The sequence below is a fragment of the Anas acuta genome, chromosome 3 (genome assembly GCF_963932015.1).
Source record: "Anas acuta chromosome 3, bAnaAcu1.1, whole genome shotgun sequence".
Lineage (NCBI taxonomy): Eukaryota > Metazoa > Chordata > Aves > Anseriformes > Anatidae > Anas > Anas acuta.
The window spans coordinates 117,566,079-117,589,665 of NC_088981.1; the positions used below are offsets into that span (position 1 = coordinate 117,566,079).

Below are 23,587 nucleotides of genomic sequence, written 5' to 3' on the forward strand. Positions count from 1 at the left end.
GGCGCCTGGAGCACCTCTCCCCCTCCTTCTACACTGACCTTGGCACCTGCAAGGCTGTTTCTCATTCCCTTGACTCTCCCGGCTGCTGTGTGGCGCAGCGTTTTTTCCCTGTCTTAAATATGCTCTCACAGAGGCGCAAAACAACATCGCTTATTGGCTCAGATCTGGAAAACAACGGGGCCCTTCCCAAACATGGGGCGGCTTCTAGATCTTTCTCACAGAAACCACCCCTATGGCCCCCTGCTACCAAACCTTGCCACGTAAACCCACTACAGAAACCAGTGACAGGACCAGAGGGAATGGGCCCAAGTTGTTCCAGGGGAGGTTCATGCTGGAAATGAGGAGACATTTCTGCTCAGAAAGAGCAGTCAGGCCTTGGGATGGGTTGCTGAGGGAAGTGGTGAGGTCACACTCCTGGGAGTGTTTAAGGAGAGGTTGGACATGGTGCTTAAGGACGTGGTTTAGTGGTGACATTGGTGATCGGGTGATGGTTGGACCAGATGATCTTGGAGGGCTTTTCCAACCTTCATGATTCTAGGATTCTACAGGAAAGCTGGGGTGGGACAGCACAAACGCTAAGCTCACGCACTGCTAACAGCTGCTGAGGAAGCTGCAAAGCTGTCTAATTCTCCACATTGGTTATAAAGGGCTTTTACCCAACACAGGAGTGCTTGGCAAAAGCAGTTGGGGTGGCTAGGAGCTGGAGGAACGTTGCCAGGCCCAGGCTCATGAATAGGAGTGGCTCATGGAAGTGGGGGCACATCTTAACCTAGGACATACACTTAATAACCACAGAGTTAATATCACTGTCTAAATCGGCATAGGCTGCTGCATTAATTGCTTTAATGGCATCAGAAAGAGAACAGCACCTGAGTACTGAGTTTATGAATGCAAACAACAATCCCAAAAAACAAAATAGCCAAGTTCCCCACAAATGTTCACCTGCTCGCAGACCCCTCTGTCCTTTCTGCTAGTGTGACAAGTATTGCTGCAGGGAAACTGTTCTTTTGCCAGTGTCATTTCTTTTCCCATAGCAGCTGATAAAACTGGTACTTGCTAATGCTGCCTTTGCTCTTCATCTGGCACTTGGTCTTGATCTTGGCGGTATGACTGCTTGCTACCGGAATGTTTTTCTAGTTTGCTTTAAGACAAAGCTGAGGTAAATATTTATGGCAAGAAAGGGAGAGGACTTTGACTTTATCACGCAGCAAGGGAATCAGCGGCATGAGAAGCACTCCTTAGTTCACCCAATGTTGCAGCAGTTACATTTAGTTATATTGACATGGTTTAAGGTCACAATCTTTTCAACAAGATTTTGTGGTTATCCTCGTATTTTTTTCTTCTAAAATGCAAAGCACTTGCAGTTTTTCCTTCATACCAACTTAGCCTAATATTTCTCCAGTTCATCGAGTGCATTCTGCTTTGTAACTGTCTTCCAGGAAGCAGGGATTTCTCCTCTGCCATGAAATTTCCCACTGTAGCATTGTTCTAGCTGTGTCCTGAAATAAGACACAAACCATTTCCAGTATGCTTGCATGGATGGATCAGGAGGAATGCTCCAAGTGGAATAGGGATGTCCTGCATCCTGGTATTTCTTGTAGGGGATCCATCTGTCTTCACCAATCCTGAATAAGCAGTCACTTGAAACACTGCTAGAACAAATATCAATGACTAGGTTGTCTGTTTTATGCCATCTGCATCCTTTAAAAACTTGTGGACGATGGAAGACAACCCGGTGGTGTCCATCATGGTTTGGCATAGTGTTAGTGCAAACAGCCCCACAAAATGGACACTGCTCCTGGCACCCTGCAAACTGCTCAGCCAGTATTGTGTGAGGCTGCCTTTCAAAGGAGCTCATACGAGCTTCTTTAAACTTTTTCCTGAGATCATCAATAATGGGAGACAGTGCTTCTGTCATGGCATTATTCAGGAACTCTATGTCTGTTATCTCCTGATGTTCAATGCCCTTCAGGTCGCTCCTGGGCAAGCTTAGCACATCTCCGAGTACTCTGCAGAATTCATCCAACCAAAGAGAGATTTGATCCTTTCTGTCTTTTCTGTCTTTGACAATTGTGGTTGATGCAAAAACAGCTGACTGAATGTTTTCAGAGTAACGAGAGAGGGAGTCTCTTAAAAACATCTCTAACCTTCTGTTCTCGTCTAAACAGTACGTCTCAACTTTTGTCTTAATGTAATTATTTAAAAAGTCTCCTGGGGCCTTAAGATAATGCATGAAAGTTTCAAATTTTTCTTCTTCTGCTAGGTATTTCAGCATGTAATTTTCCAGAGTGGATCTATTGCCTCTGAAATCTGCAATTTTATCCTTCACGTCTCGAGCTATGTCAAGAGCTGTCTTCTCATAGATGGCGTGTCGAAGAGCTGGGGCAATCTTGCTGCACAGGAAATCAGCAAATGTTGTGATACAAGAGGCTCCTTGGCAGGAAATCTGGAAACATTTGAAGAAGTCTTCTCTCTTGCTCTCCAGGTAGATGACTGGATCATTTGCTTTCCTGAATGCTGCATGCATGTCTTTAAACCTTTCTGCTGCCATTCTGCACAGGTACAGTGATAATTCCATTCTGTAATCTTTATTAAAACTGTAATTTGCAGTGTTAGGAACAGACTTCATACCTTCCTCCACTTCATTTAGTATTTCATGAATAAAAGTTCGACTGTAATCCATTTTGTCCTTTTCCTTCTTCTCAATGTTTGCCTTCACACGCATTATGATGCTCTCTGTAATGCGGTGCATGCTGTTCTCATCTGCATTGTCCAATCTCTTAGATAAGACGATGAAAGTTTTCTTCCTAGACACGTGTTTCTCTATGTCAAGACAAAAGACAGTCTTTTGGGAAAACTTTCTGATTTGTTTATCTACCTTGGGCTCCTTAAAGTGATCTAGAAGGACATTTTCTATATCCACATCGATGTCCACCTCTTCCAGAGGGGGAGTAGCAGAGGACACTTCAGTAACCCACTGCTTCCAGATAGAATTGAAGTGGTTTCTCAGTTCACTTTCACCTAATTTCTGGCCTTTTAGAGACAGGGCCAACTCTCTGCTCTTTCTCAGGAGCTCATTTTCATATTCAGACTTCCTCTCATCCATTTTACTCTGGCTCTTCTTTACTTCTAGAAGTTTCTCACACTTCCTTCGCATTTCAACAAGAAGGGACTCTCTCAGTTCTTTCAGCTTCAGTTCCGTGCTGCTTTTCCACTGGATCAGTATTTCATGGTCTTTGTCTTCACTGAAGAATGTTTCCATGTTCTTGGTGATGGCATCACTTCTCTCTTGCACCAGTTTTTCAAGGTGTTCCGTGGTGACTTTCCCCAACTCCCCATTCCGCACCTTGTTTTCCAGTTTCATTTGCAAGTCTAAGATGTGACTTCTCAGCTGCCAGGTCCACTGACTAAATGCAGTTTCCAGTTTCTTGTAGGCAGCAATCTCCACTGAATTCTTGAAGCTGAAAACAAAGTTTTCATTCAGCAGGGCATTCCACAGGTCACTAATACGAACTTTCAAGCTGGAGAGCCTCAAAACGCTGCTGTGCGATTCCTTCTTGGCAGCTTGGAGAATTTTGCTCTTTAATTCCTGGACGTTCTGGCTGTAGGTGGGGTTGGGCGGTGCCATCGGTGGGTTTCCTTCCCACAGGTGAGCAAAGTAATGAATGTGGGTGTTCACGTCAAAGCGGATGACGTCGCTGAAGCAGGTGATGTCACAGAATTCCTGCTGGGCCGCGGTCACGGTCATTTCATCCAGCTTTTCCTGCAGACGTCTTTGTCCTTCCATGTTCTGTTCCTTTGCGGTTATTTCGCCCACATTTTGGTGCACAAAGAGGCAGGCTGGGGAAATATTAACTTGCTTCATCCTCAGGAAAGCCTGCACAGCAATCTGAAGGACGTCTTGCATTTCCGAAGGATTTTCTCCAAAGATGTTGATCAGAGTCATGTTGCCGATGCCAATGACAAAGGTGGCCAGCTCATTGTCATGGTTAAGTGACTGCTTATTGGCCATCTCTATGGCACGAAGTCCTTCTGTGTCAACAACGAGCAGGTAATCAAAGTTCAAATCCTGTTGGAGCTTCTCGTCCACTTTAATGAGCTGCATAAACGCTCCCCGGGTGCACCTCCCTGCGCTGACGTTAAACTGCAGACCAAACATGGCATTCAGCAGGGTTGACTTCCCTGTGCTCTGGATGCCAAGCACGGAAAGCACAAATACTCGCTTGTCCCCTAGCTTCTCAATTAACATGTCAAAGACGGCTCCAATCCATTGCAGTGGTACGTAAGAAGCATCACCATCCATCAGCTCAATGGGATACCCTAAAATCATCAGATTGGCAGCAATTTCAGGTAGTTTGACATACCATTTTTCTTTGGAGTTTGTTGATTCCAGTGCCTCATAAATCTGCCCCACCTCTCTCAAAATATGCTCAAGGCCAATGGACGAATCATTGATTTCATCAGAAAGGGCATCTAATTTCTTCATCAACTGAGTTTTCAGGTTGTTATTTTCATTGTTTTTCTTTAATGCCAGGATTTGAGACCATAACTGATGATACTTTCTCTTCAGCTCATCAAGGTGATCAGAGGAGATGTCGTCCATGAAGATCTTCATCCACTGCAGAAAGAATTTCTTGGTGTTGTCTGGCTGTGACTGGAGAAAGCCAAGGACTGTTTTCATCAGCTGATTGAGGGGAAACGCTTTGCCTAGTTGCTTTCTTCGTATTGCAGACTTCTGCGATTCAATTTGGCTCCGATGATGCTCTATGCTCTTGTTCCTTTTTTCCTGCAAGCGAGTGAGTTCTTTGTCCTTTTTACACCACAGGTACCACAGTTTTCCCTGAAGAGGCAGTAGCTGTGATTTGATCTCAGACAACTTCTCTTTCCTCAACAGATTCACCAGTTTGATTGCTGTTTCTTTGGCTGTCACACACGCTTCTGTATTTTCATCAACTAAGAAGCCGTGCTGGCGAGCTGTGCTCAGGCATGCATTGAGGCTAACAAGCGTGCTCGACCCTTCCACTAGGTCTCGGATGGTTTTTGTCAGCTCATCCACTAATTCTGCTTCATTTCTGTTCTTGATCCCTATTCTTATGTTTTGGCTAGATCGGCCAGCTGCAATGCTCTCTTTCTCAGTGAAAAGGCAAACCAAAGGCCTCTGAGACTGCCACAGATTATGTAAAATTCTCCTGCCTTTCTTCTCGTTGCTCTGATCAGACTCAGAAACAAGAACCACATTCACGGCAGAGATCTCCTGTAAAAACTGCAACTGGGGTTCATGATCCCTCGCATCTCCGTGCAGGTTACAGAAAGCAACAGGGCCGTTAAAGCTGTCATCGTCGCTACCACGGGGAATGTACCAGGAGATCTCCACAACACCTTTCATCAGGAAGCAGTCTTTGGTGCTGCCTTTGCAATGGCGGTGGAAAAAAGTGTCGTGTTTTTTCATGCTCAGCAGGGCATTCAGGAGCTGAGACTTGGAAGAGGAAGGAGAGCTGCCGATGCGGAGGAAGGACACGATGGGCATCTCTGCCTGATAAATGAGTTTGTTTTTGTGACTGCTAGTCCTCGTCTGCTCTCCCGATCTCACCGTCCCTTTCCAGCTCTTCTTGATTTGGCTGAGGGACCAGAGAGGGAACTCTATCTGTGAAGTGCCCGGGTTTGGTACCAGGAGGGGTAGTGCAAACTGGCAGAAAGCGAGCTTGGATGAAAGGTACTGTCTCATGAAATCATCAGCACAATGAAAAATTGCCATCTGGAGGTCCATGGGGTGCACATGAGTCTCCTTGCTTGCAGATTCAGGGTCTCCTTTGTCCAAGTCACTGAGAAAGTCATCAAAGGAATCAGAGGGCTCGTGCTCCTCTGCTGAGGTGTTTGGTGTGGGAACAACTCCCGGCTTACTCGCCTCCTTGCAAGTCAGGTACCTCACCCGATAATCCACGGTCAGGAGCCTTTGCAGGAAGTAAAATGGTAGCTCGCTGTCCTTGCTGGGCTGGCTGTCATGTACAGATGTCTGGTGTATTATGTGGAAATCTTCTGTGCCCATTTTTCTTGGATAGTACCTTTCCAGCCCAAGGCGCTTAAGTAAGTGGAGGAACTCAGGGTTTGCATTGGTTTGACTTGCTTTGGATTCGCTGCTGTCTGATTCGGGATTGCACTGACTGGGAGGCTGCATGCCTTGAAAAGCATCTTCCAGGTCTTTCATTATATCATCTTTGTTCAGGTTGCCAGATGCGTCCTCCACTTGCCCATCGATGAAGGATTGCAAATCTCTTTCCAGCATCTCCCAGTCTCTGAATGCATTGTGCTTTTCGAGGAGAGCTTTCATCTCTGTGGACCATGTGTTTTTCATCTTTTCTTTCATGAAAACTAGGCGGTCATTCTTCTGCTCATGGGTGACCTTCTTGTTTTCGGATGTTATGGTGAGTCCCATCAGCAGCAGGAAGGCCTGAGCTCTGTAAACATCCTGTTCCTTCAGGCTCTGATACTCGTTATGTGCAATGCGCATTTCCTGTATCATGAAATTAATTTCTGGACACCCAAGGAGGTACTGAAAAGTGCTGCTTTCTACTTGGTATCCCGTGCTGGTTGTAACTAAGAGCACTAGGAGTTCTATGTCTTCCTGTGCCCTTTGCTGCAGAGACTGGAGCAAGGAAGAAACAGACTGGCTTACAGTGAAGGTGGCTTTCATCTTTGCCTCATGAATGGCAGATGCAGAAGTTGCCGGTGCGTAGGTGACTTCCATGATGTACTCCTTCATCTGCTGCAGTGTCATATTGAGATCTTCAAGACTGGAAGTACTGGGAGTTTGGGGAAGTGTCTGATCCTTCTGGAAGACCCATTGCATAATAAAGGAAGCCCTGGGGAAGTCCCTGACAGAATAGATGTGAGGATCCAGCAGGCTCTGCAGCAGAGATTTGATGTAGGTGGTGTTTTCTGGAGAAGACTTCTGGCAAAAAGAAACAGTGTTCACCAGGAACTCCTGCAATGCTTTGTCTGACAGACATATGTTGATCCAGACACTGTGATTCTTTGTTCTCTTATTCAGACCCTGTTTAAAATCTAGCAACATGAGCAGTTTCTTTTCATCCACTGTCCCCTCCCAGGTCTTCACTTGCTCCAGGAAAGCTCTGGCCTCTTCTACGGCACTGGCCAGTTCCTCTCCAAAGATCACACTGGTGCTGTGATTCGTTAGGCCTTCATAGACAGCCCTGAGGCCGCTGCCCATTTGATGGGAGGCTTTAAAATCGCTGCTGTGGTTGGACAGAATTATGTCCCACACTGGGATCAGCTGAAAGCCCCGGTCGATCACACACCAGGTTGTGTTATTGGCCACAAGCCCGCATTTCCACTCGGGAAGGGAATCTGTCTCTGCTGGGCCCCCTGTTTTGGTCACATAGAGCTGAACTACTCTGTGGGTGCTGCTTCTGTCTCTTCCCTGAAATGATGCCTGTGAGCTGGACTTTGAAGCATCCCCCTTCACACCCCACTTGGTACCGAAGCCGCTGAAGCTAGCCCCGACGTAGCTGTTCAGTGCTTCAGATGTTTGTTGCTTCATCTCATCCCATTGCTCTGCCCTGAAACCTTCGGCAGATGCTTTCCACCAGAATATTCCCCCAAAGTGGATGGGTCCCTGGTTCACGTGGGACCCAAACCTGCGGAAGAAGCTGGCGCACCTGCTCTTCAGTAGGTGGAACCTGTCTGCCTCCTGGGTGATGCTCAGAAGCTGTTCGATGTCTTGCAGCTCTCGCAGGGCTGCGTCTGAGAGGCGAAGCTGGTCCTTTTGGAAGTAGTAGGAGGCCAGAGGGATGTATTGGTACTTGGTGGTGCAAATGTATGCCTGCTCCGAGCGTGACCGACGGGAGTCCTCTGACTGTGAGGACTTGCTGGAATCTACACCTGTTTCAAAACTGAACCCCCAGAACCCACCTTTGGCAGAAGCATTGATGCTGAACCCCAGCTGCTCCATGGACTTGGTGAAAGTGGCTTCTGCTGCAGAGGAGGAGAACTCCTTCCTCTCAAGCAGCGACCCTTGCACTGGACCAGTGAGCATGAAGCCATCAGGGACCCTGATGAGTTGCTCTCGCTTTGCCAGCACATCCTCCAGGCTCTTGGTTTGGTAAATCCCCTGCAGAGCCAGGCCTCCCGATGCCCGCCTCAGGACCTCCTCGTCAGAGACGTTCTCCCTCTCCCCCATGGACTTCTCCTGCTGCTCCAGTTGCTTCCGGATGCTCACCAGCTCATCCAGCAATGCCTTCCCTGGAGGTGCCCAGTACTCCTTGGGAATGTCCATGGCTTGCTGTAGGGCCTCCTCTTTCTTACTTATCATTTCTTTGCTGTTGCTGCAGCTCTTCTGCATTTCTTCCAGCTCCCGTAGAATTGACTTGGCTTCTTCTTGCCTCTGCTTCATCATCTCCAAGTGCTGTTTCTGCAGCTCATCAACACCTGTTTCATTACTTGTGATTCCTAGGAGCCTTTGGAGTGCCTTGGTCTCCCAGGGGTACCGTATTTTGCACTCCAGTTTAAGGTAGTCTTCATATTGCAGATGTTTCCAAGCATTTATTGACTTAACACCCAATATCTCTGACAGTTTGGGGAGCCAGTATTCTTCATCAAGTCCTTCCTTCTCAAATGCTTCTGCCAGCAATTGCTTAGCAATTCGTGCCTTATCCCCAGCATCTGCTCTCTCCTCCTGTGACTCCATGGCTGTGGAAGGGGGAAAGAGACTTTTGTTACATCAGGTTAAGGAGGCCACCACCCCTTAGAAGAGGCCTCTCCATAGTTCCCGGCCCATGGATTTCTTCTGCCCTGCTGCTGGAACCCAGCCTCAGGCACCCCTGAGATAGGCAGACACAGACAGACAGACACACGCAACCACTGGCACGGCTACACAAATGCCATGGACAAGGCGCTGCCTTCAACAGCACCCATGTATAAGCTGTCAGGACTGGTCTCACCCGTCACTCACTCCTCGTCCTTAGAGCAATCGCCCACACAAGGTAGAAAAAGGGAGGGAGGGAGGCAATCTCTGGCCTATCAAGTAGTGATATGGGGAAGATGCTAAAACTTACACGAATTAATATTTAGCTACATATATGGTAAAATATCCTAATTATTGGGGATGTGGATGAGAAGCTAAAAATATTCTAATTATAGGAATGTAGATGAGAACATTATGAGAAGCAGATGTAAAAAAGAAGATATCACTCAAGGCCTACGGATGAGGGAAGTACGAACAACTCATTAGGGAAGGATGAACAACTTGTTGGCTCCTTTGGTGTAATTGCCTGAAGTAACTAGGAAAATAAAAATAACATTCATATTTTTAAGGAAAATGTACAGCTTTAAAAGGCTTTCAGGGTAGGGCATAGCTGCATTACCTGAGCATTCCCTGGACTTCCAACCTTAGATGCTATCACGCTGGGAAAACTTGGTGTGCTAGCCCTAAGGAACAGTACAGAGCGTAGAGTGGAGTGGAGACACCATGGTTAGGCTCTGTAACCAGGTGGGGACTTTATTGTTCTTGTGCCCACCGAGACTGATAAGCTGCACTTTTGCCACCCTGAGCCAAGGATCTGTCATGCTTTGACAAATGCTGTACCCTAGTGTACTTTTTGCTCATTTTAATATCATTATAATACCAAAACACACTTCCATCCCAAAAGCTACCCACCTCCAAGGTGCGACCGCCCCTCACTGAGCATGCGCTCTGAATTTCTGGGAGCCTATTACTTTAAATGGAGATGGGAGAACTTTTCACCAATCATAACTAAGATATGCTTGACTAGAGTCACTCAAGCTCCACCTAAAAGACAGAAACTCTATAGTCTTTGATCCTTTTAACGCGTTTATTTCTAGGCCATGCACCTGTAACACCTGTAACACCTGAGTATTTCATGCATGCTAGTTTGCTGTTGCAGACAGTCACTATCACCAGCAATCCGAAAGAACCTGGTTATCTGTTGCTGTGAGAAACCATATTTGATTGCGTTGTGATAGCTCTCATTAAGTGCAACTAGGGTAAGGGTGGTTATCCATGACTGTGATAGTTCTGAATCTAGCTGGACCCCCCAGACGGTTAACGTGTTATTGGTGAATGTCCAGCCGGACCCCCAGACAGTTAATGTGTTATTGATGAATGTCTGACTTGATCCCCAGACAGTTAATGCATTATTGGTGAATGTCCGACTGGTTCAGTACCCTGAATCCAACCGGGCCCATAACAGTTAATCAGCTACACCCCTTAACGTGACAGCAGGAAACAAGGCAAAGATAAACAAAAAACTTCAAAATACTGTCCAACAGCAGGTCAAAGTCCAGAAAGGTAAAAAGTTTAACCTCCTCTTACTCATCGCCTTCATCCTGAAAGACCCTTGTCCACGACCACAAGGCTACACGATGCAGGCGCAACCAGATGGAGCTAAGGGTGGGGAGTATGGAAATGAGTACTTGGAAGAGGTCCGCCTTTTGGGGGAAAATAATGAATATGTATTAGAGCTCATGTAATATGTAACAGTATTCGTGTATAAAGTTGTGAGAGACGACCGGGCAGGCGCGAACCTTTTTGAGGGAAGCTATTCCCAGTGCGCCCGGTGCACCGCAATAAAGTATACGTAGTTTACAACCCTATGGTTGTAGAGTCTTTTCCTCACATCAGTAGCAACTGGAGACTGGATAACCTTAATGAAGCCAATACTCTCACCATCCACATATCCTTATAGTTTTTCATGCACTAAACAAAGCTACTAAATAAAGGTACACAACTAAAACTACTAAATAACGGAACAAAGATGGTAAATCAACTAAAGAGGAAGACATATGAGGAGTGGCTGAAGTCACTTGGATTGTTCAGCCTGGAGAAGAGGAGACTGAGGGGAGACCTCGTGGTGGCCTCCAACTTCCTCACGAGGGGAGCGGAGGGGCAGGCACTGAGCTCTGCTCTCTGGTGACCAGCAAGAGGACCCGAGGGAACGGCATGGAGATGTGCCAGGGGAAGTTCTGGCTGGATATCAGGAAAAGGTGTTTAACGAGAGGGTGTTGCAGGCACTGGAGGCCAAGGAGGTCTAGGGGCCTCCGCTGTGGCCCCTGCCCTGCCCAGCGCAAGTCAGCGGGGACCTACCTGCCCTCCCTGGTGCTCTGCAGCTTCTGCACTGCCTCAGCCCAGCTCCAGCAGCCTCTCAGCCCAGCTACTGCACTGCCTAAGCCCAGCTCTGACCCCACTTTTATAAAGGCCCAAGCTTCTTCACAGGTTGCGGTTTCCTGTTTACACAGCAGGGAGAGGCTTGCTTCTTTCTTGGAAGTCAGGCCATTAGATGATACAGCACCAGAAAGTGAAACTTGGCAGCTGCTGGCTGTGCTGGGGCTGAGCCAGGCTGCTGGGGCATCCGCATCCCCAGGTACACCCTGCTCCCCAGGTGTGCAGGTATGGTGGTTTTACTTTGCTGGGCAGCTGCACTCCTGTGGTGTAATTGCCTGAGGTAACTAGGGAAATAAAACTAACATTCACATTTTAAAGAAAATGTACAGCATTGAAGAGGCTTTCAGGGTAGGGCATAGCTGCATTACCTGAGCGTTCCCTGGACTTCCAACCTTAGATGCTATCGCTCTGGGGAAACTTGGTGTGCTAGCCCTAAGGAACAGCACGGAGCGTAGAGTGGAGTGGAGACACCACGGCTAGGCTCTGTAACCAGGTGGGGACTTTATTGTTCTTGTGCCCACCGAGACCGATAAGCTGCACTTTTGCCACCCTGAGCCAAGGACCTGTCATGTTTTGACAAATGCTGTACCCTAGTGTACTTTTTACTCATTATAATATCATTATAATACCAAAACACACTTCCATCCCAAAAGCTACCCACCTCCAAGGTGCGACCGCCCCTCACTGAGCATGCACCCTGAATTTCTCGGAGCCTATTACTTTAAACGGAGACGGGAGAACTTTTCACCAATCATAACTAAGATATGCTTGACTAGAGTCACTCACGCTCCACCTAAAAGATAGAAAATAATATGAATTGGCCCAAGAGAGAAGGGATGTTAGGGAAGATATCACCGTCAGGGGAGATACCATCCCGAGGAAATACAACATCCTTAGGACCTGCTGACTCCTGGGATCAGCATCTTTTTCCCCCCCATTGGGACGCCTTTGGGTGAGATCTGAATACTTGCTTATAAATCTCTCTAGAGTCTTTGATCCTTTTAATGTGTTTATTTCTAGGCTGCGCACCTGTAACCCCTGTAACACCTGTGTATTTCATGCATGCTAGCTTGCTTTTGCAGACAGTCACTATCGCCAGCAATCCAAAAGAACCTGGTTATCTGTTGCTGTAATAAACCATACTTGATTGCATTGTGATAGCTCTCATTAAGCGCAACTAGGGTAAGGGTGGTTATCTGTGACTGTGATAGTTCAGTGTTCTGAATCCAACCAGACCCTCCAGACGGTTAACGTGTTATTGGTGAATGTGCGACCGGACCCCCAGATCCGACTGGTTCAGTACCCTGAATTCGACCGGGCCCATAATGTTTTACCAGCTACACCCCTTAACGCGACAGTAAAATTGGTGTAGTCGGCAGGATTGCTATGGATAAACTACTGCAAAATTAGAAATGTGCCCCTTCCCAGGCAGGGAAGGAGTTTTCCCAATTGTTTTGGAAAGATGAGGAGAAAGTGGTAGAGCGCATTGAGCAGTGTCAGGCTTCACGAAAGGTTGGTCAAAGAAAGGGTAAAGGTGCAATTTGTGCTGTGTTAGGAGCCTGTTTGTCTTGTGCTCAGCAAGAAGCTAAGGAAACTCCTGCTCCCAAACTGATCTCTGATGCGGAACATTCAGCTTTGAAATCAGAGAATGAGCTATGGAAGTCATCATTGGCCTTGGAAAGGGAGATGGGAAAACCATTAGGAATCAAGAGTGGATAAACTTTCGATTGAGGATGACAAACTTGTGACTGAAAATGATAAACCTGTGCATGAGAATAATCATCTTAAACAATTGCTGGAGAGGGTTAGTCATCTGTTAAGTAAAGTACAGCCTTGCACTACGGTCAAGCAGATTCGTAGATTGCTGCATAGTGCATAGCCTGAAAGCTGGGATAGTGATTTCTGGTCTGACAGTGACGATGGTGTTGAAGAGATTTCTGATTCTGAACCTCAATTGATTTCCTTGAGACCTTTGGTTAAGACTGAGACTGCTGTTGATGATAATGAGGAAATCCGCACTACTGTGCGAACGATTCCGTGGTCACTGGCAGAGTTGGTTAAAATACAAGAGAAGTTCTCAAGGCGGTCAGGGGAATCGGAAGTTGAGTATGTGTGTCGAGTTTCTCTTAAAGGAGGAGATCGAATGATGTTGAGTGAGGAAGAGGTAGGAGGCTTTTGGAGACCTGGAGTATTTTTAACCACCACACCAGGAGCTGACCTGACTGTAGCAGTACAGAAAGCAGCCTGCATTCAGGCGATATATGAAAGAGATGAATTAACAAAATCCCCGATGTTAGCTCCTACTGACCCAGTTCAATTAACCCCTCTCATCCGTGGACTCCCTGATTGTCTTAAGATGTTTGTAGCAAACACCCAAGATGGCATACAAGCTGCTCGTAGGGATGATGATAGTGGTTGTAGGCAAAATCTGAACTCCCCCATTCCTGCCTGTAGTGAATTTGTCCGAATGGGCTGGATAAGTTCAGCCAGTATTAAATCCCAAGACCACTCTCGGCGAGTCCACCAAATCCACACTCAAAATCCCAGATACCTCAAATTCAAAGAGAGGTTCAAACCTAATAGGGAATGGAGTGAGTTGAGGTGTCAGCAAAAAAACTCCTATGCCCGGGGAGGGCAGTGAGCCACCCTGCTTGGCAGGTATTAGCAATTCAATGGCTCTCTAATGAACACTCTGACCCTATCACTGCCATTCCTGTTGAACCCCCCAAAATATTGGTAAATTTTCTTATTGATACCAGGACCCAAATGTCAGTAATTACACATGAGACGGCACAAACCCTGAGCATAACACCTGGTCAACACAGGGTTAAATACACGGGAATCAATGGTGTGGAAAAACAATGCCCCACTGCAAAAATTTCACTCTGGTTGCCAGAGGAACAAAAATTAACCAGGGTAGAAGTATTAGTTGGTGCTGCATATACTAATATTTTAGGATTTGACATACTGCATGGTCGTATGTGGAAACTCCCTGATGGAACTGTGTGGAGTTTTGTGACACATCAAAGGGATTCAGGCACTGTGAGATTGAGCCTGTTACAAACATCCATATCCTTATCCCCTGCTAAAATCATTAATGTTCGGCAATATCTGTTGTCAGCAGCAGCACTTACGGGGATTGACAGGGTGGTAACAGAATTGGAAGAAAGAGGCATTATTAAAAGCACTTAACTCACCTTACAATTCACTGGTTTGGCCGGTAAAGAAACCAACCAGGCAATGGCATTTTACAGTGGATTATCTAACAGTAGTAATAGTGCTAACTACTCCCAAATATCTCTATGCATGGGAAAACAAAGATTGCTATTTCACCCTCTTTCTAACCCTGCCAGTTGAATACAACCGAGCATATTTTACTTTCTTTTGTGTTCACAGGAACCCTGAGCGAACTGTATATGGACAGCTGGAGGATGACGAATCAACAGTTTGGATTAATAATGCTATGCTTTACCCTGACCTTGATGCAATTACAGGCCTTAAAGGAAACTTAGCTACTGTGTTTGTGCATGGAGCTGAGGTGTTTCACCATGGCATCTAACCATGTATTGTCACAGTATAGCACAATCACTGGAACATCTCAAAACAGAAAGGACCCAAATCTCTCTACTTTAGTTCTACATGGAAACAAAATATTTTCAAAAGATGAATGGAGTTGGAACGATTCTCTAAGAATGCCTGAACTTTAAGCCACATCTGGCCAGACAATACAAATTGGTTGCCGAATAACTAATGGATCCACTTATAATTGGCCGACTGAAATTCCAAAATAACTGAACCAAATTTTGATTGCTGGTAATTTCACCAAACTTATAATTGTGTACTGTCTTTGGGGTTACAGAGGCACAGAATTACTATTTGAATTCATGGCTAATACAGAAACATCATTGACTACAAAGGATAAGAAGCCTCTGCCTCCGCAGATACTTGAAAACGAACCAACTCAGCCTCCCATTGGTCTAACTCCTTCCATCTTCAACACAGCTCCTTACATAATTAAAAATGTGGGGCAACAACAAATTCTCTTTAACCCTAGTTGGTCCCTAAAAAGGGTAGAGCTAGCGCTGCACATTAATATTTCTGAAATCAACTCAAAATGTACCACCCTTTTGAGAACTGTCTACACCGGCTGGTTAGCATGGTTACATGGACGTTCTCTGAAACAATCTCAGCGCGTGCCATGGCATGCAACTGGGTTATTGGGAAAAGGATTAGGTATATTAAATAGCATTGATGCTGAGGTCCTAATGAACAGAATAAGTGCTACTACAGATGACCTAAGGAAACTGGAACCACCAATAAAATCATCCTTATTGGCTTTAGGAGCAAATCAATGGCTTCTATCAGATGTTTTGCCCCATTGGGAACAAATTGAGGAAAATTATCATCAATTAATTGTAAATGCCCTTGCAAAAACCCAAGGCAATACCTCCCTTGCCTTCAGCTGCATCCAAGCTCAGTTATGGATGCAATCTGTAGCAGCAGCTATTATTAGAGAGGGAGAAGGAAAAACTTTGCCCACTGAAATTCGAAAATTGATTTGGGATAATGCTTCAGAATTTGAAAAAGAGTTTCATGCATGGTGGCAATTAGTCAACTTTACCCATTATGCCTTTATACTTACCATAAGTAATGCCACCGTAATATGTCTTCCATCTCAAACCATTTTAGGATTCTTTAGGATTTGGAGCCTTGGTTTCTCATGGTCGAGTAGATGACCTGGCAATGCACAGACTATGCCTCTGGGGCTGTTTTCAGAGCACGATGCAGGGAGCAGCCAATGCCTGCCCAGGGCCATGGTGGAAGGGCCCTGGGGGAGCTGCCAGAGGAGCATGAAGCCCACTGGGGTGGTGTTGGAGGATGTTGTGGTTTAACCAGGCAGGCAGCAAAGCACCACACAGCCGTTCGCTGGCTCCCCCCACACCCACAGCAGGATGGGGGAGGGAACTGAAGAAAAAAAAAGTTAAAGGGCAAAAAAAAATCCAGATGCTCTTAGAAGTTTATCTAAGTGCACTTGTTGAGTGATCTCCCTGTCCTTATCTCAACCCATGAGCCCTTTTCATTGCATTTTCTCCCACTTTTCCTATGAGGACGGGGAGAGAGAGAGCAGTTATGGTAGAGCTCAAATGCTTAGAAGAACAGTACCACCACAGTCCCTTCCAATCCAAACCAATTTAGGATACTATGAAGTGCTAAAAACCTGCGTGTTGAGAAGAAGACAGTTTAATAGGACAGAAAAGGAAGGGATAATGATGATGATGGTGATAATAATAAACCAACAAATATCCAAAGCAAGTGATACACAGTGCAATTGGTCACCAACCACTGACTGAAGCCTAACCCTCGCTTTAGCGGCGGCCGCCCCCCACCACAGCCAGCTCCCCTAGATTTTATTGCTGAGCAGTACGCCCTCTGGGATGGGATATCCTTTGGTTCCTTGGGGTCAGCTGTCCTGCTTCTGTCCCCTCCTGGCTCATTGTGCACCCTGGGCTCCTCGCTGCCAGGGCAGTGTGAGGAGCAGGAAAGTCCTTGGCTCTGTGCAAGCACTGCTCCGCAACAACTAACACATTGGTGCTGTCAGCATCCTTCTCATCCTAAATCAAACCCATAGCCCATAGCAGCTACAAGGAAAAAAATTACTCCACCCTGACTGTGCCTCTGCCTGCTGTGGGTGATGCGGCAGCCCCCAAGACAGGGAGAGGACCCCTGTGCTGGGTTGGCCCCAGCCAACAAGGAGCACCCAGCAGCTGCTTCCCCGCTCCCCACCAACAGGACTGGGAGAAAAGTGGAGACACAAAAGCAAGACAAGCTCGTGGGTCAAGGTAAGGAGAGTTTAGCAATCACTGCCCTATCTAGCCCCACCACCAGGCTTCGCACCTCTGCGGGGCATTGGGCTGTCCCAGGGGGCCTCCTGCTTACCTGCCTGCTGCTGCCCCGGCCCCCAGATCCTCCCTGCCCTCCAGGGCAGCCCTTGCAGCACGCCCCCCCACATCCTGCAGCAGCCTGACTGGAGGGAGCTGCTCCTCCATCCCCGACACCCGAGCAGAGCCCATTTCCCCTGTGTGAAAAGCCCTGCTGCCCTCCTGGCATCTCGCAGCCCAGCAGGAGATGGGTGAAACAGCGAGCAGGAGGCCAAGGGGTCTCTGCATGTGGCCCCTACCCTGCCCAGTGCATGTCAGCTGGGACCCACCTTCCTTCCCTGGTGCTCTGCAGCTCCAGTAACGTCTCAGCTCAGCTCCTGCACCATCTCAGCGCAGCCCCTGCACAGCCTCAGCCCATCCCTGACCCCACTCTTTATAGAGCCTCAAGCCTCTGCACTGGCCGCAGTTTATTGGTTACACGGCAGGGAGATATTTTTTGCTTTCCTGGAAGTCAGGCTGTTATCTTTCAGGCAGTGCCAGAAAGTGAAACTCGGCAGCTGCTGACTGTGCTGGAGCAGCCACATCCCCAAGCACTCCTCCAGGGAAGGGAAGAGGAAGTGGAAGAAGCAGGCAGCTTGTGGTGGTTTTACCGTGCTGGGCAGCTAAGCCCCACAACTGCTGTCTCACTTCCCCTCTTTTAGATGAGGAGGGGGAGAAGTAAAGCAAAGAACAACTCACGGGTTGAGATAAGGATAATTTAATTAAAGGGAAATAATAATAATAATTAAATAAATATTATTATGAACTACACAATTTAACTAAAGGGAAATAAAAGGGGAAGGGGAAAAGGGAGAGGGAAAGGGAAAAAATAAAAAGAAGGGAGGAAAACAAAGAAATAAAATAAATGAAGGCTATATGGAAGTCCAGAGGAAAGAATTTACTCTCACCTTCCCACAAGTGAGTGATGATTGACTACGTCCTTGAAGCAGGGCCTCAATGCACGTAGCCAGTGTTCGAGAGGAGGACCGACGTTTTCCCAACGAGAACCCACCCCTCTCCTCTTCTTCCTGTTTCCACCTTTTATTGCTGAGTGTGACATCACATGGTATGGAATATCCCTTTGGTTGGTTTAGGTCAGCTGCCCTAGTGATGTTTCTCTCCTCACTTTTTGCCCACCCCCTAGGAGGGTTAGAGAAAGGCCCAATGCTGTGCCACTGCTGCTCAGCAGTAGACACAACACTGGTGTGATAACAGTGCTGTTCCAGCTACAAGTACAGAGTACGGCACTGTATGGGCTGCTGCTGGGAAAGTTAACATTCCAGCCAGACTCAGTACACAGCTCTAAAGCAGAGCCATCACAGAAATGGGAAGGAGAAGAGAGAAATCATAGCAGAGTCAGAAACCACCTGAACCCACATCCCCAGGCACTCAGAATCACAGAATCACGGAATCACAGAATTTCTAGATTGGAAGAGACCTCAAGATCATCAAGTCCAACCTCTGACCTAACACTAACAAGTCCTCCACTAAACCATATCGCTAAGCTCTACATCTAAACGTCTTTTAAAGACTTCCAGGGATGGAAGTGGTGACTCCACCACTTCCCTGGGCAGCCTGTTCCAATGTCTAACAACCCTTTCAGTAAAGAAGTTCTTCCTAACATCCAACATAAAACTCCCCTGGCGCAACTTTAGCCCATTCCCCCTCGTCCTATCACCAGGCACATGGGAGAACAGACCAACGCCTAGCTCGCTACAGCCTCCTTTGAGGTACCTGTAGAGAGCGATAAGGTCACCCCTGAGCCTCCTCTTCTCCAGGCTGAACAAGCCCAGCTCCCTCAGACGCTCCTCGTAGGACTTGTTCTCCAGGTCCCTCACCAGCTTCGTCGCCCTTCTCTGGACCCGCTCAAGCACCTCGATGTCCTTCTTGTAGCGAGGGGCCCAAAACTGAACACAGTACTCAAGGTGTGGCCTCACCAGAGCCGAGTACAGGGGGACGATCACCTCCCTAGCCCTGCTGGTCACAGGAACAAATTAATTAGGGGGTGATTGAATAGTCAAATTAGGATTGCAGTTGAAGACCTGTGAAAAAAGAGTAACAATCTCAATGAATTTATTTACAGAGAACGATGAAAAAGAAATAAATCCCAATGGACGGGTATGTGTTAGAACTGTTATAAATGGCTCAGTCTTCAAATTAGGATTATAATCAAAGTTTACAATTTATTAAAGGAATAGAGGTAAGCAAACAGCGCTGGGTGCACCGGGAGTCTCTGCTCCACCAGGACGCACACCAGTTACATCAAGTAGATGATTTTTATGCTCCTAGACTAATACATATTCATTACTACTTCTAAAAAAAATGGGTTATTATAATTAGCTTTTGGGACCCAGTCCCTCCTACTGGAGCCTGCGCATCAGTCTCCGGTGGTCCCTCTGGGGATTTCTAGGGGTCTTTCATGCTGAAGGCTCGTAGTCTTCCTCTCCAAGATTTTTTCTTGTCCTTCCCCTTTGTACTCCTTGGCAGCGTGTCAAGTTTACACAGCATCCCCTGCAGGTCTTGTCTCCTAGCCGTCCTTCAGCTTCTTTTTTTTTCTTCTTCTTAATCTCTTGGCCACCTGGCCAGATATCAGAGGCTTGCATAGTATCCCATAGCAGTCACTAGTTGTTATCAGTTGTTCTGAAACCCCCAGACATTAAAGACTTCACACAAACACAAATAGCTTTCTTATTGACACTTCACGAGTAATTAAAACATTCCTCACCAGCCATTCTCAGGGACAGTCACACCTATAGCACTGTTAAGTTAATCTCGAAGAAGACAAAAAAAAAGGCTGTAACTGTTAGAAATAGAAGTCCGGAATAACAAAAGCAAACAGGTTCATAGATTTGAGGAGTATTTTCTGAAGACTTGATAAATTGACTAGAATGAGGGGGAGACTGGGACACACTGCATCTGTGGTTCAAGAATTAAATTGCCAGTGCAGGACCCAGAGGCAGACAGGACTGTTCTTTATTGACAAAAATTGTTAAAACATTCCTCACAGAACTAAACAGTTAGGTTGGTCCAATGTGAAACAGGGATTGCTGTGAAAGTAGCAAGGCAGAACTCTAACCTTTGATAGTACATATTGCTTGTTCAGCACTATGGCACCAGGCTGCAAGTCACCTGTGAATGTGAAGGGGAACTTCAGCTCCAGCACCTGGAACACTTCCTCCCCCTCCTACTTCACTGACCTTAGTGTCTGTAAGGGTGTTTATCACTTCTGTTTCTCTCCCAGCTGCTGTCTTTCACCCCTGATTCCCCCCGGCTGTTTTTCAGGTCAGCCTGGGTCGTTGCACTCCCTCAACAGAACATATGGTAACCCGGGCTAATGCCCCAAGCCAAGATTCTACGTGCCTAGGTCTTGCTATACTGCAGAACCTTTTTCCACCTGTCTGGTTGGAGCCCCATTAGGAAAGCAATGGGTAGCCACTTTTGTGGCCAATACGTGTCCTGAGTGTCAATCTGTGAGCCCTGGAGTGACTCCTGGAATGGTTGGTTATCCAGAGCTGGGGAGACACCAAGCCTCACGCCCCAAGGATTGAGCTTCCTGGGCTCGTTGTCGGTCACCTATTGCACATTTTTCATGTATGCATGGAAAATGACTTAGTTTCATGGCGGATGAACAGTATGAAATCTGGCGTGGCTAGTGCTTGAGCGTTAACCACCCTGAATCACCTAAGGTGCTGGCTAAGGAAATTTAGCAATGCCACTAGGGCTGCGCTATCTGGCTTGCTGCTTGACCTAAACTTAATAAGGCATTCTATGTTACAAAATAGAACTGCGATTGATTTTTGTTACTTGTCCATGGTCACAGTTGCGAGGACTCTGGGGGTATGTGTTGTACGATCATTCCCAGTTGGTACCAGTGAAGGAATGAGAAGAATTAAGCAAACAACTGAAGATGAATGATAGCAGGAACCCATTTGGAGACTGTATGGGGTGTCTGTGTGTGTGTGTGTGGGGGGGGGGGGGGGGGGGTGGCATGGCTACAAAACTACTGTGTAGTTCTCCTATGAATTGCATTCTGTGTTCCATGTCTATTGCCCCGGCTGATATCAGTAAAAGACTCTCTGTTTCAACAGCGTCTAGTACGGATTGTGGAATATCGATCTCTTCCAACAGTGGACCACACGGTGGTATGTGTAAGTTGTTTGGTCTGTTGTGGAAAAGCTTGTCCTGGCATTGGGGGTGGACTTGGTTCCAAATTGATCACTCTACACTTTGTTAGTTCTCACTGCATCTGCCTGTACTGCATGTTGTAGCCCATGCTTGCTATCTTTCATGCAAATATTTTTAACATTTTTATGCAGTTTCATGGCATCTCTATTTTGACACCATGCTGTATCGAAACCATGTACCATGTGTAGGTGAGTACCAGCGTGTTCCACTCTCAGGCCATGCGGTGGCATGTGTTAGGACTAAAAACCGTTGTGTTGGTCTGATTTGAAAAAGGCATTGTTGGTATGTTAACAAGCTAACTCATTAATAATTTCTTTGTTGTTCTATCGCTCGTGTGTGTGTGTGAGTGTATTTGACATCCCCAAACAGCTCACTTGCTTTATATACATATGTATATATAGCTGTTGTCTGATCATTGCTGGGCTGAACCAATCAGCTTCTGCCCCGGAATCTAACTAGAAGAGGGTAAGGGAAAAAAATTGTGGGGGACTTAATATAGCTCCTTTAAAACAACTGTTCAAGAAGGGAGTGGAATAGTGAAACAATGGCAGTAGCCTATGTCTTTTGAAGGAAAAATGGGCCTGAATCTTGTACTGCAAACTTTAATTAGGGATGGTCTTTTGGAGCCTTGTATGTCACCTTATAACACTCCAGTTTTACCAGTATGAAAGCCAGACGATTTGTACTGATTGGTGCAAGACCTCAGAAAGGTTGATGAGATAGTATGCAAACGCCACCCTGTGGTTCCTAACCCTTACACCCTGATGGGTCAAATTCCTTATGAGCACGAATGGTTCACTGTTACATATTTCAAGGATGCCTTTTGGGCTTGCCCATTGGATCCTGAAAGTCAGGATATTTTTGCATTTGAATGGGAAGACCCAGAAACAGGCCGTGAACAACAATATTTTGTTGTTTGTTGCACTGTTTTGCCTCAAGGATTCACTGAATCCCCCAGTTTGTTTGGCCAAATATTGGAAAAGATTTTAGAAACATTTCAGATCCCAGAAGGGGAGACATTGTTACAATATGTAGATGATTTGTTGATATCTAGGGGTAGAAAAATCAAAGGTAAAAGAAGCCACAAATGAACTCTTGATTTTTTTAAGAGAACATGGGCTAAAAGTATCTAAGGTTAAATTAACATATGTAGAAAAAGAAGTCAGATAGAGGGTAGATGGAGAATAAACGCTGAAAGGATTCAGGGAATTGTGCAACTTCCTCTACCTAGAACAAAGAAAGAAGAAAAGTTTTAGGTTTAAATGGATATAGCAGATTTTGGATAGAGGCATATGCGCAGACAACAAAGAACTTATATCTCAAATTATTAGAGGAAAACCTCAATATATTGAATTGGACAAAAGAAGAAAAAGAAATAGAGGAACAGTTAAAACAAGATCTGATTACAGCACCGGTCTTAGCTCTTCCTGCCCTAAAGAAATCATTTCATCCTTTCATAACTGCAAGTGAGGGTGCAGCTTTGGGGGTCTTAACCCAAGAATGGGACGAGACAAGAAAACCTGTAGCATATCTGTCTAAATTATTAGATGCTGTATACCGGGACTGGCGAGTGTATTCAGGCAGTGGCAACAACTGCCTTACTGGTGGAAGAGAGCGGGAAAGAATTAACCACTGGGGGGCAATGCAGTGTTGTTACCCCTCACCAAGTGAAGACCATCCTTACTCAGAAAGCAGGAAGGTGGCTGATAGACTCTAAAATACTGAAATATGAAGCTGTCCTGACTGAAAAGGATGATTTAACTGTAACTCCTGAATCTGTTTTGAATCCTGCCTCCTTCTTGTCAAAGGGAAGTGAAGATCCAAAGGATGTGGAACATAACTGCTTAGGTCTAAGAAATGAACAAACAAAGATCAGATTAGATTTACAAGATGTACCCTTGGATGAAGGGGAAATATTGTTCACAGACGGATCTTCTAGGATGATACAAGGAAGGCTATGCAATGGTTATGCCATTGTTAAAGGAATAGATGGGAAAGCTGAGGAAGTGGGAAGACTGCCTATTAATTGGCCAGCTCAAACTTGTGAATAATATGCATTAAATCAAGCATTTAAGTTGTTACAAGGGAAACAGGGAACTATATATACAGATTCTTGATATACATATGGAGTGATAAATACATTTGGAAATCATTTGGGAAGAAAGGGGTTCAGTAAACAGTAAGGGAAAAGAATTGGTCCATGAAGAATCAATTAGACAGATTCTGGAAAATCTGAAAAAGAGATTGCTATGGTGCATGTGAGAGGACATCAAAGGGAAACTCCCTA

General features: G+C 46.1%; 2 protein-coding genes across 3 annotated transcripts in view; both read right to left on the reverse strand.

Moving 5' to 3' along the window:
• The window catches only part of LOC137854995 (interferon-induced very large GTPase 1-like), a 55,229-nt gene extending 36,236 nt beyond the window's left edge, over nucleotides 1-18,993 (reverse strand). Inside the window, exon 1 of the mRNA XM_068679055.1 lies at nucleotides 18,850-18,993. The gene's annotated coding sequence lies outside the window, so the exon portion shown is untranslated. The remainder of the gene's footprint in view (nucleotides 1-18,849) is intronic.
• On the reverse strand, nucleotides 569-18,407 carry LOC137855001 (interferon-induced very large GTPase 1-like). Of its 2 annotated transcripts, none has more exons than XM_068679070.1 (2): nucleotides 18,024-18,407; nucleotides 569-8,706 (listed from the first exon to the last, which is right to left on the reverse strand). In XM_068679070.1, exon 2 carries the CDS (start codon nucleotides 8,702-8,704, stop codon nucleotides 1,388-1,390), a length of 7,317 nt encoding a protein of 2,438 aa, XP_068535171.1. In that variant the 5' UTR covers nucleotides 8,705-8,706; nucleotides 18,024-18,407; the 3' UTR covers nucleotides 569-1,387. The 2 variants fall into 2 exon arrangements, with proteins under 2 accessions (XP_068535171.1, XP_068535170.1); XM_068679069.1 differs by lacking the exon at nucleotides 18,024-18,407 and adding an exon at nucleotides 11,120-11,769.
• Nucleotides 18,994-23,587: the final 4,594 nt, after the last annotated feature.

What these genes read in the sequence shown, in the direction of transcription:
- LOC137855001 (XM_068679070.1), bottom strand. Translation starts at nt 8,704, where the DNA reads ATGGAGTCACAGGAGGAGAGAGCAGATGCTGGGGATAAGGCACGAATT.